At 49.6% G+C, this 13291-nt stretch overlaps 1 protein-coding gene across 9 annotated transcripts in view; it reads right to left on the reverse strand.

The window, feature by feature from the left end:
• Window positions 1-13291, reverse strand: part of ATP2B4 (ATPase plasma membrane Ca2+ transporting 4) — a 98965-nt gene that overhangs the window by 29051 nt on the left and 56623 nt on the right. For 6 of the 9 annotated variants that reach the window (XM_077886606.1, XM_077886599.1, XM_077886597.1 and 3 more), the window contains 9 exons: window positions 11676-11873; window positions 10783-11040; window positions 10193-10318; window positions 9581-9706; window positions 8443-8478; window positions 6720-6881; window positions 3538-3752; window positions 2946-3188; window positions 2144-2385 (listed from right to left, as the gene is read on the reverse strand). In XM_077886606.1, coding sequence (XP_077742732.1) covers window positions 2144-2385; window positions 2946-3188; window positions 3538-3752; window positions 6720-6881; window positions 8443-8478; window positions 9581-9706; window positions 10193-10318; window positions 10783-11040; window positions 11676-11873 — 1606 coding nt within the window. Of the gene's footprint in view, window positions 1-2143; window positions 2386-2945; window positions 3189-3537; window positions 3753-6719; window positions 6882-8442; window positions 8479-9575; window positions 9707-10192; window positions 10319-10782; window positions 11041-11675; window positions 11874-13291 lie in introns of those variants that run through there. The other 3 variants (XM_077886601.1, XM_077886603.1, XM_077886604.1) reach the window with 2 other exon arrangements.

The raw sequence follows: 13291 nt of genomic DNA on the forward strand, positions 1-13291 counted from the left end.
AACCAAACAGCCTTATTGCTGAATGGAGCAAGTTCGAGTGCTCTGGATAGAAGATGAAACCAGCCACAACATTCCCTTCAGCCAAAGCCTAATCCAGAGCAGGTCCCTAACTCTCCACAATCCTAGGAAGGCTGGGGGAGATGAAGACTCTGCAGAAAAAGTTTGAAACAGCAGAGACTGGGTCGTGAGGTTTAAGGAAAGAAGCTGTCTCTATGACATCAGAGTGTAAGGTGGAGCAGCAGGTGCTGATGTAGAAGCTATAGCAAGTGATTCAGAAGGTCTGGCTGGGATCATTAATGAACGTGGCTACACTAAATAACAGATTTTCAGTGTAGATCAAACAGCCTCATACTGGAAGAAGATGGCATCCAGGACTTTGACAGCTGGAGAGAAGTCAGTGCCCGGCTTCAGAGTTCCACAGGAAAGGCTGACTTGCTTGTTAGGGGCTCATGTAGCTGGTGACTTTAAATGGAAGCCAATGCTCATTTATCATTCTGAAAATCCCAGGGCCCTTTAGAATCATGTTGAATCTACTCTGTCTGTGCTCTATAAATGGAACAAGAAAGTCTGGATGACAGCACATCTGTTTATAATATGATTTACTGAATATTTTAAGCCCACCACTGAGAGCTACTGCTCAGAAAAAAGATTCCTTTCAAAATGTGACTGCTCGCTGACAATGCACCTGATCACCCAAGAGCTTTGATGGAGCTGTCCAATGAGATTCACATTGTTTTCATGCCTGCTAACACAGCACTCATTCTGCAGCATATGAATCAGGGCGTTAAGACTTCTTATTTAAGAAATACATTTTGGTAAGGCTATAGCTGCCAGAGATAGAGATTCCTCCGATGGATCTGGGCAAAGTCAATTGGAAACCTTCTGGAAAGGACTCACCAGCCTAAATGCCATAAAGAACGTTCATGATTTATGGGAAGGGGCCAAAATAGCAACACTAATAGCAGTTTGGAAGAAGTTGATTCCAACCCTCATGGATGACTCTGACCCTCACCGTTCAGGACTTCAGGTGAGGCAGTAAGTGCAGGGAGGGTGGAAGCAGTGAGAGAACTACAGTTAGCAGCGTAGCCTGAAGATGGGACTGAATGGCTGCGATCTCATGATAAAACTTGAACAGATGAGGTGTTGCTTCTTGCAGATGAGCAAAGAAAATGATTTCTTGAGATGGAAACTACTCGATGAAGATGCTGTGAAGACTGTTGAAATGACAAGAGAGGATTTAGAATAGTACATAAACTTAGTTGATAAAGCAGCAGCAGGGTTTGAGGGGAAATGACTCCAATTTTGAAAGAAGTTTCACTGTGGGTAAAATGCTATCAAACGGCATCTCATGCTACGGAGAAATCATTCACGGAAAGAGTCAAACGATGCGGCATACTTCATTGTCCTGTTTTAAGAAACTGCCATAACTGCCTCATCCTTCAGCACCCACTGCCCCAATCAACCAGCAGCCACTTACATCAAGGCAGACCCTCTACCAGCAAAAAGGTCTGATGATCGTTAAAGCTCAGGTGATGGTGACTATTTTCTTGGCAATAAAATATTTCTAAAGTAAGGTATGTACATTGTATTTTTATACAAAATGCTGTTGTACACTTAATAGACTACAGCCTAGTATAGCTATGAGGTTTATATGCACTGCGGAACAAAAAAAGACTCATCTGCTCCACTTCATTGGGGCAGTCTAGAACTGAACTCACAACAGCCCTGAGGTGCACCAACGTGCGACGAATCACCTAATCATAGTAACCCCGAGGGTATTCCTTGGGTTTCAGATTAGAAGATGGAAGCTTGGATTGTCAAGTTCTGAATCCTGGCTGCGCCACTATGAGCTGTATCACCTTGAGCAAGTACTTCACTTCTTGTACGTCTGTTTTCTCATCTGTAGAACAGGTGTGCTAATAGCATCTACTGCACTGGGTTGTGCAGATTAAGTAGAATGGGCCCCCCGAGGCACTCAAAAGCAAGCCTCAGCCTGATTCAATGCTCAGATATTAGTGATGATGTCACCCACTGGAAAGGGGGCTCACTGACCCTTTGGATGGGTTTAGCACGGTGCATGTCACCGAGACCTTCCCACGGGGAGGACCGGGAAGGGAAGAGAAGTGGGGGAAGGGAGGCTCACTTGCGCAAGATGATCTCAGAGGCGCCCTTGCTGTACATGCGGTAGCCCCCGCTGGGCTTCTCGATGACTGTGCTCATTGACTTGCGCACAGAGTTGAAAGTGTACACCTTGTAGAGCTTCTCCTCGGGCACCTCGTTGCGCACGGCATGGTAATCCTGCTTCAGGTCAGTGACGAAGCCCAGGAGAGCACACTCGGTCTTGTTGCCCACCTGCCGCGGGAGACCTCCCTCCTTCTCTGGAGGCTGAGAGAAAAATTGTATGTGCTGTTGAGTACCATGCTTCTACTAGGGAGAACTTGGGAGGAAAGAACACCCCTACAAAATGTTCACATATGTCCCCGGCGCCCATGTGGGGATAGCATTTATCTCTTTCCCAAGGGTAAGCAGATAGTGGTCAGTGGTGACTGTGGTTCCTAAGCCATCCAGGGCTTAGGGATGTTCTAGTTTGCCCTGGGGATGGTGCTGGTATCTCACCCCATGTGGGTCTCATTTGAATACCGTCCCTTAGTTTCTAGAAAGTATGGAATTTATTCCTGATAAACCCATCTCTCCTAGGGATACTGCCATCATATGGTGATTGGTGGGCATTTCATAGATCTGGATTTCTACCTGCCTCCCTATCCCCCACTCTGCTCCCATGAATCAATCCCCAGTCATCCCAAACATGTTCACCGAGGAGTAGGACATGGGATGTGCAGTGGCAATTCAGGCAGGATAAACAAGAGAACATTTCTCTGTCCAGAGAAAAGGAATTGTCCCCTCCAACCACCCATTCTAAGTGTCTAGGCAAAGGAGGAGCTTACCAGAATCTTGGAGGTATAGGCACTGTTGATAGAAATACCATTGACAATAAGGTCCAGGACCTTGGGCACAAGGACATCAGGGCTTGGGAGTTGATGGTAATGAGTGTCTCCAATATATGCCTGTACCACAGTCATGCGGTTCATGGTCAACGTGCCGGTCTTATCAGAGCAGATGGCTGTGGCATTGCCCATTGTCTCACAAGCATCCAGGTGCCGCACCAAGTTATTGTCTTTCATCATTTTCTACAAAGGAGATGAGGATAGACTTGAGGGGGGACCGACTGAGCTCTGCCAAATATATGTCAAAGGCCATTTTTTGCCAACATGTCTCCGCATCTCATCCTCTTGTCTGCACAAAAATGCAGGGTACTATTTTTGTGAATCGTCCTCAGATTCTACTGGGTTACCTAAACCTTGATGCAACGGATCAAGATGGTCCTTTTCATCTCCAAGGATGCCAATGGCTTCTGCTCTTGTGAGGCGCCACTCAATCTGTGCAGATCGTATGGCCTATCCTTTCACTGAAGGCTATGTGGCACCCTCCCCTCCCATCTCAGTCCTAAAAGAAGAGACAGCACTATTCCAGTCTCACCTTCACAGAGTAGGCCAGTGAGATGGTGACAGCCAGTGGCAGCCCCTCTGGCACAGCCACCACTAGCACAGTGATGCCAATGATGAAGAACTTGACAAAGTACTGGATGTAGATGGGGGTGCACTCCGATAGCCACGGTCTGCGGTGTATCACAAAGTTGTCAATCACAAAGTACAGGATCAGGATGAGAACTGTGATGGCAGACATGATGAGACCTGTCCAGGAAACACATCACATGAGCCCAGGCTCAAAGGCCTCCCTGGGGCCCTGGCCAGAAGGGGGCTGGCATAAAGTGTAGCCTTTGCTACCAATGTTTATTTCTTTATTTATTTTATTTTTATTTATTTTATTATTATTTTTGCTACCAATGTTTAAAACCACCATCTCTAGTCACCCCCAAATCCCCCACCCATTCTCTCTTGCTTGTACATTATCATGTAAGGGAAAAAAAATGCTGGCTTCATCTTCTATGGACACAGGTTCCAGTTTCTGTACTGCACTAACTTGACTCGTGGCTTTGGACTAGTCTTGGTTTCTCTCTGGACCTGTTTCCTCATTCATAAATAAGGAGTTGGTCTAGTTTTCTAAAATAGAAATTTTGTGATTCTCAGACCTACCTTCTTGTCACAATTCAGAATGTAGTGACTGTATTTGCCTATTTCCTAGTAGTTTATCAATTTGGGCTTCTCCCCTAGCAGACGGGAACTGTTGGGTTCCCAATTTACGACTTGTTTACAGTGATACCGCTATGGTGTCAGCCCATCACCTACATGGCTAACCTTTAGCACGGTGCTTCCTGACCTTTCTCTTTACATGGCATAGGCAGAGAATGACAATAATTTACATGTTTACAATAAGCAAAGATGTCTATAGTTACTATATAGGCCAGGCAAGCACTTCACATATAATAACTGATTTAATTCTCACAAAAACCCTGTGAGATAAGTTAGTATTATCATCCCCTTTCATGAGTAGATTGAGGCACAGAGAGTTTTTTAAAGAAGATCAAAACACAATTAGGATTTAAAAATTTTTTAATCTTCTTTCTTTTCATCATGGTAAGTGTATTCTTTTTTAAAAAAATTTATTTATTTAATTATTTATTTGACAGAGAGCCAGAGACAGCCAGAGAGTGGGGGGAAGCAGCAGGCAGAGGGAGTGGGAGAAGCAGGCTCCCCCTGAGCAGAGAGCCTGATGCGGGCTTGATCCCAGGACCCTGGGATCATGACCTGGGCTGAAGGCAGACACCTAACTGACTGAGCCACCCAGGCACCCTAATAAGTGTATTCTTTAATCTCCATCACCTATTTCACCCATCCCTATACCCACCTCCCCCCACAGAGGGATTTTTGGAAAACCAGGGTACCAACTATTCTGGTTTGCCTGAGACTGAGCAGCTTCTTGGGACTCTCAGGGGTAAAATCAAGAGCGCCCCAAGCGAGCTGGGACAAGTTGGTCGTCCTACACACTGATGCAAATGGAAGAAGTTTTTCAAGGTCAGAAAGCAACTGGCTTAGGGGTTCCAACTGCCCTGGGTGCTGCCTGGCCACCCTGAAGGCTGAGGGGATCAATGTCTGGGCAACTGTACCAGATTATCTGGGGCATAATATCTGGGAAGAGCTTTGCTTCAAACCATAGTCTGGTTTGGGTCTTTGCTTTTCCTGAGGGCCTAATGATTCAAAAGAATCAGAGCAAGGCCAGAGGTGATTATATCAGTAAAAGCATATTCTTCTGAATTTTGCTTCATCAGGGTCAGGGCTGAGGTCAGGCAAACAAAGTGCCTAGTGTCCGAAATTTAAAGAAGCACTCCCCCCCGAGGGTGGTACAACGCACCCTACTTGCCTCACCCCCAACTGGCCTAGCTTGAAACGTAAACCAAAACAAGAGAGGAGACCAGGGGCCAGCCATCAGGTAGCTTGTACTCCCTAAAGCAGGGATTGGAGGACGACAGGAGGGGGGTGGGTGGGGTCTATTCAATGTTTCACACCTGTGTGCCAGGCTTAGCCACTTGATTCCACACCTGCAGTTCATGTCCCCCGTGTACCCTTGATATGCCAGAGATTTCATGGTGGTCACCGTAAGCGAGGTACTAGAACTGAATGAACATGCTAGACTAATGCTGTCCATCGGAACTCTCTGTGATGCTTCAAACATCCTCAGTTTGCTCTGTCCAATAAGGAAGCTGCTAGCTACGCGTGGTTATGGACCAGCTCAAACAAGGCTGATGTCACTGGGGAGCTGAATGTTTCCTTGTATTTAATCGTAATTCATTTAAGGGGAAACAGCCACACATGGTTAGTGGCTACCGTAATGCCTTTTTACAGATCCTTGTCACCCGGTGTGTGGTTCATGGATCAGTGGCACTGGCATCGCTTGGAGGCTAGTTAGAAATGCAGCACCTTGGGCCCCACCCTGGACCTCCTCAATCAGAATCTGTACTTTAACAAGATCCCAGGTGAACTGTCTGCACAGAATGTACCAGACTAGACTGATGGCAGTCAGCGGAGGGGCTGGCCCAGAAGAAAATTAAACAGTGGTACCAGGTGGCCCCTTGGAAGAAATGTCCAGGGAAGGAGCAATCTTCCTTTTGTTTCTTCCTCCAACCCCTGTTCCTAGCACCCCCAAGAGAGGAGAATGTAGAGGCAGGGGCCGGAGAAGCCACTTCCCCTCACCATACACAAGAGTGCCGTTAGCAACCCCTCCTCTGGAAAAAGCCTCTCTAAAGCATGATCTTCCTGTTTCTTCTAGTCCTTATTTTGAATGTACTGTGCTGTGCCAGCTAGGTGCTAGCACCATGCTAGGGAATTACTGCTGGCAAACGGGAGCCTTCTCTACCCTTATGGAGCTTACGAGCCAATACAGGAAACAGGTGAGCGGTCGTCCAAGTCTTCCTTCTTGCTAAGGTGAATCTCCCCTGGGTGACAGTTCTTTATTACCCTTCTGTTTGGAGGGAAGGGGCCGTGGGGTCTTTAACCCTGGCACACAGGGGCACACTTCTCTCTGAAAAGACCCAGGGAGTGGCCAGAGGGTGGCAGAGAGAGGGGCATGGTCACCTCGGCTGCACCAGCCCCCTGGGAAGGTTCAGCTCTTTTCGCCAGCCCAGCTGGGACAGAAGGCAGGCAGCCAAAGCGGCGAGGACCCAGCAGAGTAGCATGGATAGCAAGAGGCACTGCCCTACTCACCGGCTTTCCCAATCTGAACGGCCAAGCGTGTCAGCTTGCCCTGCAGCACCGACTTCTCCTTTTTGGGCAGCTTGGCCGCCTTTTTCTCCTTTTCCTCATTGTCGATCCCCTCCTGGCTGTTGAGTGGCTGGATTTCCAGGGCCACTCCATCCTGAGTCTTTGCTAGGGTGTGCACACAAATAGGACAGGTGAGTGGGCAAGGGGGTATCACTGAGTAGCAGGCATGTGAGGACCCAAACTCTTCTGTCTCCTTCCTGGAATCCACCTGGGACCCCCAGCATCAGCTCCAACCACTCTCACCCCTGCCAGGCAAGGAGCATGCCTTCCACCCTCTACTAGGGCCTTTACAATGATATTCTGACAACTAGGGATGAAACGGGAGTACTTTTAGGTTATGGATTTCCTCTTCGGTGGCAGCTTCCTGGCACCACCTCAGAGCCCCAAGCCAGGTTTATTCCAGCAAGAGGATTAGTCATGCCACTAAGTGCTATTACCAACAGCCATCCTTCCTGGAATTCAGTGCTTAAAATAGTGAATCTTTGCTGCAGAAAGGGGCTGATGGGGAAGGCTGGTAGATGTTTCCAGAGCATAAGCATCCTAGTCTGCTGTTAAAAAGTTCATCTCTCTCTCCCTATAGACTGTCAGGGAAGAAACAGTCCCCCAAACAGTATTTTTCAGTTCCTCCTTTTATATCAGTTCAACGACTGGGGAAAGAAATGCCCTCTCTCCCCTGTCTGATGAAGGTTGGGGAGGTACAGAGTGGGGAGGTAGAGGGTTGTCTTTTGGGGGAGAGGGAAGAAGCTGGTAGGAGGGGCCGTCTGGAATAAGAGGGATAAAGACAGACATATAAATCCACTTGGTTTTCAAAAGAAGAGTTAAAGAGACCTAAAATTAAAGACTTCTTTCTGTGGAGCCCTGGTTCTCCAATGTGATGACTTTATTCCTAAAGACTCCTATGACATGGGTACAAAGAAAAAAATCTCCAGTAGCTGTCTCAAGAGAGCAGTTCTCCCTGGTTCCCAGCCCCCTTCCAGCCTCACCCCTGCGGAGCTCGGCCCCTCTGGCTCGGGAAGGGCACTTCCTGAGATACTGTCTCTGTTGTCAGACTCACAAACAAGACAGAGACGGGATGTAGACACAGCCACCAAAAAAAGAAACACACACCAGATCGGGAGGAAGAAGACAGACGGTGAAAACAAAGAGGGGTGAGGAGAGGTACAGAGGACGGGCTCTGTCCGAGCACCCCAAGAAGACTAGCAGAGAAGGAATCCAGACCAGAAGAGGACACCGATGAGGAAGGTAGCAAGAGGAGGGTGCAGGGACTGCCCACCCCAACTCCCTCTACCGTCAGGACCCTGACATCTTCTAGGCCTGAAACGGGGGTACCGGTACCGTGGGTGTTTAAATCCGGCCTAGGGCAGTGAAGCAGGGAGTTCAGTGCCCCCTGGGGAAGAGCAGATCAATCCCACGCACTCCCCAAGAGAAATCTTGATGGGAGGGTCTGTGAGACAACAGCAGGGGGTGCTGTTGTGCTGTCTTCGATGGGGATCAGGATCTGGAGACCACCCCTAAAATCTCTGCACCTTCCTCAGGATGAGGCATCTGGGCCCCAGCAGCAGATAACAGATTTATGGAGAGGAAAAGGGAGAAGGCAGATGGCCTGGAAAGGTCTGGTTTGAGTGTAGGCAGGTAGAGATGGTAAATGAGTGGGTGGAAAGGTTACCTTTGTTGCGATTTTCAGGGACTCCTTGTTTTTTACCTGTTTGAACAAGAAAGAAAAAAGTGGGGTGGAGACCCAAGGTGACTATTAAGAGATCAGGTTTCCAATCTGTTGGTCCTGCTCAGAGCCCAGAAGGGCCACAGCAAAGGGGTGGAGGGGCAGGGAAGGCCATGTAAAGGAAGTTCACGTCTCCGCTCATGTCCATGCTTTCTAGGGGCTCTTGGACTCTGCGATGTGGACCAGACCAATTTATGCGGGTGAGTGCACACCCGCACCTGGACTACTCTCTCCCAGGGCCCAGCCGCTGCTGGGAGGCTGCTCCTGGCTTGAGTCACATCACTTGGAGAAATGGGGTAGGGGTTAGAGAGTGAGAGGTTGGAACTGGTTCTACCTGATGGCAAAGGCCCTGAAAGGCATCTTTGTGTCACTTCTCCAGCACCAGGCCAGCTTCCTCTTTACTCATCTGCAGGTAGCCAGAAAAACCTATAGTCTAGTTCCCAAGGGAATGTGTCTGGTTTCCTTTTGATAAACTGCCCTCCACAATACAGCCTGAGATGGTTCTCCAGCCAAGTGAAAGAAATCCTTCTCCAGGGAAAGAAGGAATGTTGAGGGAAAGGTATATGCAGATCTCTCTTTAGGATCTTTTTCTTGTTCACCTTCCTTCCTTGTCTTTCCTTCCTTCAGGGGCAAGTGAGTGGCCAAGACAGGACTAACTGTGGGGCTAGATATTGCCTCTGTGCTCCCACCTTCCTAGCTGTGTCTCTCTTCTACTGACCACCCACGCTTTCAGCAGTTTTCCTCAGCCTCAATGGTTTGCTTTGTCCCCCACGTTTGAGGAAGGAAGGGGCAAGGGTGGGGAGACTGCCCAGAAGGCTGCCAGGGCCAGCTCATTTGGGACAAGTTTTCCATCTCATGCCTTCACAACCCACTGACAGACACAGGAGTCGACCGGATTTAGTTTTCATCACAGCACCCTGGGGAGCCAGGTGTGACATCTTTAGCTCTGCCAGAAGTTTGGGTATCTGCAGTCTTCATGTGGTAGATTCTTCCTACCAGGTCTTCCATCCAGGTCCGTTCCCTTGCTTCCTAGACTCCTCATGGGGATGGCAGGGGACAGAATCCCATCCCAAATACCCTTTACCTTTCTTCTTCTTCTCCTCCTCTTCTCCCTCATTGGCTCCCAAAAGGGTAAAGATGATTCCAGTCTGGGAGTTGATACCCACAGCGGTCACTACCATCCGGCCAGAACCTTCCATGACATGGGTCCCTATATGAGAAAGGAGAAGATGGAAGGAGCGTTGTGTTTTATACATAGCCATGCTTTGGTGTGGAATACAAACTTAGGAAAAAAAAAACCGGTCCCTCTTCCTTCCTTCCCCATGGATAATGATATACCCAGCAAATAGCAGGGAAAGGAAGAGAGCTGGGCCCATTTAAAATAGACAAAGCAAACGGGGGGGGGGGGGGGGAGGAGAAAAATGTGTCTAACTGCTTTAGGATAAGGCTCTGTCCCCCACCTGCACCCCTAACCAGCAGAGCCCTGTCAAGGCCCATACAGCACGTGCTTTGTAGAGCACCTCTTTTAGGTTGCCTGATAACCTTGTATTCAACCCACTCACATGCTACTGCCCCAGATGAACTTAGGGGAAGGAGATGGGGCAGGGCCACAGTGGAGTGCAAGGCCTGCAGCGGGTCTCTGTAGCCTGCTGTCTGGGGGAGGCAGAATGGGAGCCGCAGCAGCCAGAGGCCATACCTGAGAGCAGCATCGGGTCCCTTTCCAAGGACTTCTTGACATGATCTGATTCCCCCGTCAGAGAGCTCTCATCAATCTTGAGATCATTCCCCTGGATCAGGATCCCATCTGCAGGCAGCAGGTCACCTAGTGTGCAAGAGGGGAAGGGGCAACAGGGAAGGAGGGTAGGTGAGTGCCTGGCAGAAGGTAGGAACCATCCAGCTTCGTCTCAGGGCTGCTCCCACAGGCCCTACCTACAGGGCAATGGACCAGGGGGTACCTGGGGAGCCTGAAAGACACCTTCATCTCTGACAACCTGGGACAAGACTCCTGATAAATTCAAACAATGACTGATCCCTAAGCACCTCCCCGTGGCCTCAACATTATGTATCTTTCACCCTCTGACACACAGGGTACAAGTGTGACCTTCTTTGGGGAGAGTTGCTTCTTTCTTTGAATCCTTCTCAACAACTTCTTCAACTAACCTAGAAGCTAACACAATTTGAAGTCTTATCTTTCTGGGTCCTCAGCGACTCCCAGCACCCCCACGCCAAAGGACCTAGCACTCAAATACAGAAGGTGACATAGGTACAAGAAGCATGAGCTCTCACCGTATTTGATTTGGGCAATGTCACCCACCACGATCTCAGCCACAGGCAGCTGGATGATATGACCGTTTCGGATCACGGCGAACTTCTGTTCCTTTTCAATGCGGTTCTGCAGCCCACGGAACTGCTTCTCCTTGCTCCAGTCATTGAAGGCAGTCACCAGCACCACAATGATCACGGAGAACAGGATGGCTGCCCCCTCAATCCAGCCAGCTTCCGCCTCTCCTTCATCTTCTGGGCTACTTACGGGTAGACCACACTCTAGCCCAGGGAAAGGACAGAATGTAAGGGTCACCTGGGGGCTTTGGTGAATACTAAATATGAGAGTAGTGCTTCTAGAGAAGTGAGGGAAAGAGAATACTAGAAAATACAACTCTTGGGCAGAGGAACTCTCCTCTGAGGATACTCGAGGCCAGCAGAGTCGGGCATCATGTCATCACCAATACAAGTATTTATGTTAGCCCGAAAGAAGTTCATGACTAAGTAGCACAGAGCATGTCAGTGCACATGACTGGCCAGTCACACATACAGAGCATAGGATTCCCAACACAGCCAGGCCCCCTGCTCCACTGGGCTCTAGGTCACTGCCATTTCCCCATAATGCCAGATGATTGGTGGGGGGCACTTTGAGGAGCAGGTTTTGTTGGTTGGGGGAGGGTAGAGGACTTCTGATATTCTACATAAGGATTTGGTGGGAGAAGGGGAAGAAGACCCTGGAGTCAGGATGCGCTGGAAGTATGGCTTCTTAGCTACTTGTTGGTTTTCTTTGGAGAACCCACCCTGGAGAGTGGGGTAAACCTTTCAGCTACAACCTGTCAACCGTGAATACTAGTGCTTTCTGATGGTGGTGGAAAGGACACAGATCAGAGTCACGCCGGGCTGTTCCAGACACTCACGTTTATTTTCTTCCCCTGGGGGGCGGTAGAAGGACAGGACGAGGGAGATGATGGCTGCGATCTCCAGGATGATGAGTGTGACATCTTGGAGGGCTTCCCACACTAGTTCTAAGAAGGTCTTGGGCTTTTTTGGGGGGATCAAGTTTTGTCCAAACGCTTGCTTACGTTTCTCCAGGTCCGCAGGGTTCCCAGATAGACCTGAAAGGGAAATACGAGCGGGATGAGCAGGTAAGAAAAACCAGGGGAAGAAATGAATGATGGGAGAAGGTGGTCAAAGACTCCTTTAAACAAAGACTGCCTGCTTCCTGTTCTGTTCAAGCCCAGGATCCATGTAGGGTGACCGATCCCCCCAGTTTGCCCAGGGCTCAGAGGCTGCAAAATGTTTGGCCTCAAAATGGGCAAACTGGGACAACGTGATCACAAAGTGGCCACTCACTGCTCTTAGTCTCCAGGGTCAGTTACCCTGGATCTAAAAACACATCACCTCCTCCTCGCGAGGACCCTGCAGGCTCCAGCTCTAAGGACATAAACATCCCAGTGGTTCCTAGGGCCGACTGAGCTTTTCTCTCTTATCAACATGTATCTGCTGGTGATGATTTCAAAGCACAGTTAGTGCCATCCACTGGCTTACCCACAAAGGCCGGCGAGAAGAAAGCTCTCTGCTCAAGATCAGGTTCGGAGGCTCAGAGACAGAGCCCAGGCAGGTGTCCTGATTCTAAGTTCCAGGGGCTTCAGGAGATCAACAGTGGGGGCTCTCAGACTCTAACCCTGTGTGGCCACTCAAAGCACGCATTCCCTCCGTTTTGCTCACCTGCCCGCACACAGACACAGAAGCTCACCCCAGAGATGTACTGTGTACTTAGAGAAGTACTACTTAGACTAAGTCAGGGACTAAGAGAAGCACTCTTATTTGTGTGGAGGAGACAGAGGACAAAGAGGTGAAGCCACTAAGTCAGTACGCAGGCCTTGGTGACCAGCCTGCCCCCCGTGAACATAGGTACTGCGTGGGTGGGCGCACACATTCCAGGTGCATCCTTGGAGAGGCGAGAACCAGGCAGACTTAGTCCTGGGGCCTTCCATCTGCGCCCCTCTGCCGCGCTGTACGAGGAGGGAGAGCCTAAAACTTCACCCAACGCCAGTTGGCACTTACACACAGAGGCAAATGAGCCCTGGTTTTGGCACTTGAGGCTGCTGGCTGCGCTGTTCAATAGGTTCCCACCCATAGGTGGGGCGGTACAACCTCTGTCTTGGAAAAAGGTCATAGCAGAGCAGAGTGAGAATCAGGGGATGGGGACACGCCACAGAGCTTCACACAGAGCATGAGGGAAAGGGGATGCCCAGGCAGCAGCCAGGAGGACAGGGAGGTACTGAGGCCAGAGGCTGTCTGCGCACTTGGGGCCACATGGGGAGCCATTCCACTGGCGGGGATCGGGGTACAAGCCTCTCCTCCCCATCTCCACTCCGCAGGATCTGAGAGTGTATCTTACACGGCAAGAGGAAAGATTTCGGTCAGACCTAAGGAAGGCATCTGGACGGAAAAAGACTTTGAAAATGGGAAAATACGTACCCGAAAGGGGTACTGCTTGCAGGGTTGAGATGGCCTCCATTTCTCCACC

This window comes from Canis aureus, chromosome 38 (assembly GCF_053574225.1).
Source record: "Canis aureus isolate CA01 chromosome 38, VMU_Caureus_v.1.0, whole genome shotgun sequence".
Classification (NCBI taxonomy): Eukaryota; Metazoa; Chordata; class Mammalia; order Carnivora; family Canidae; genus Canis; species Canis aureus.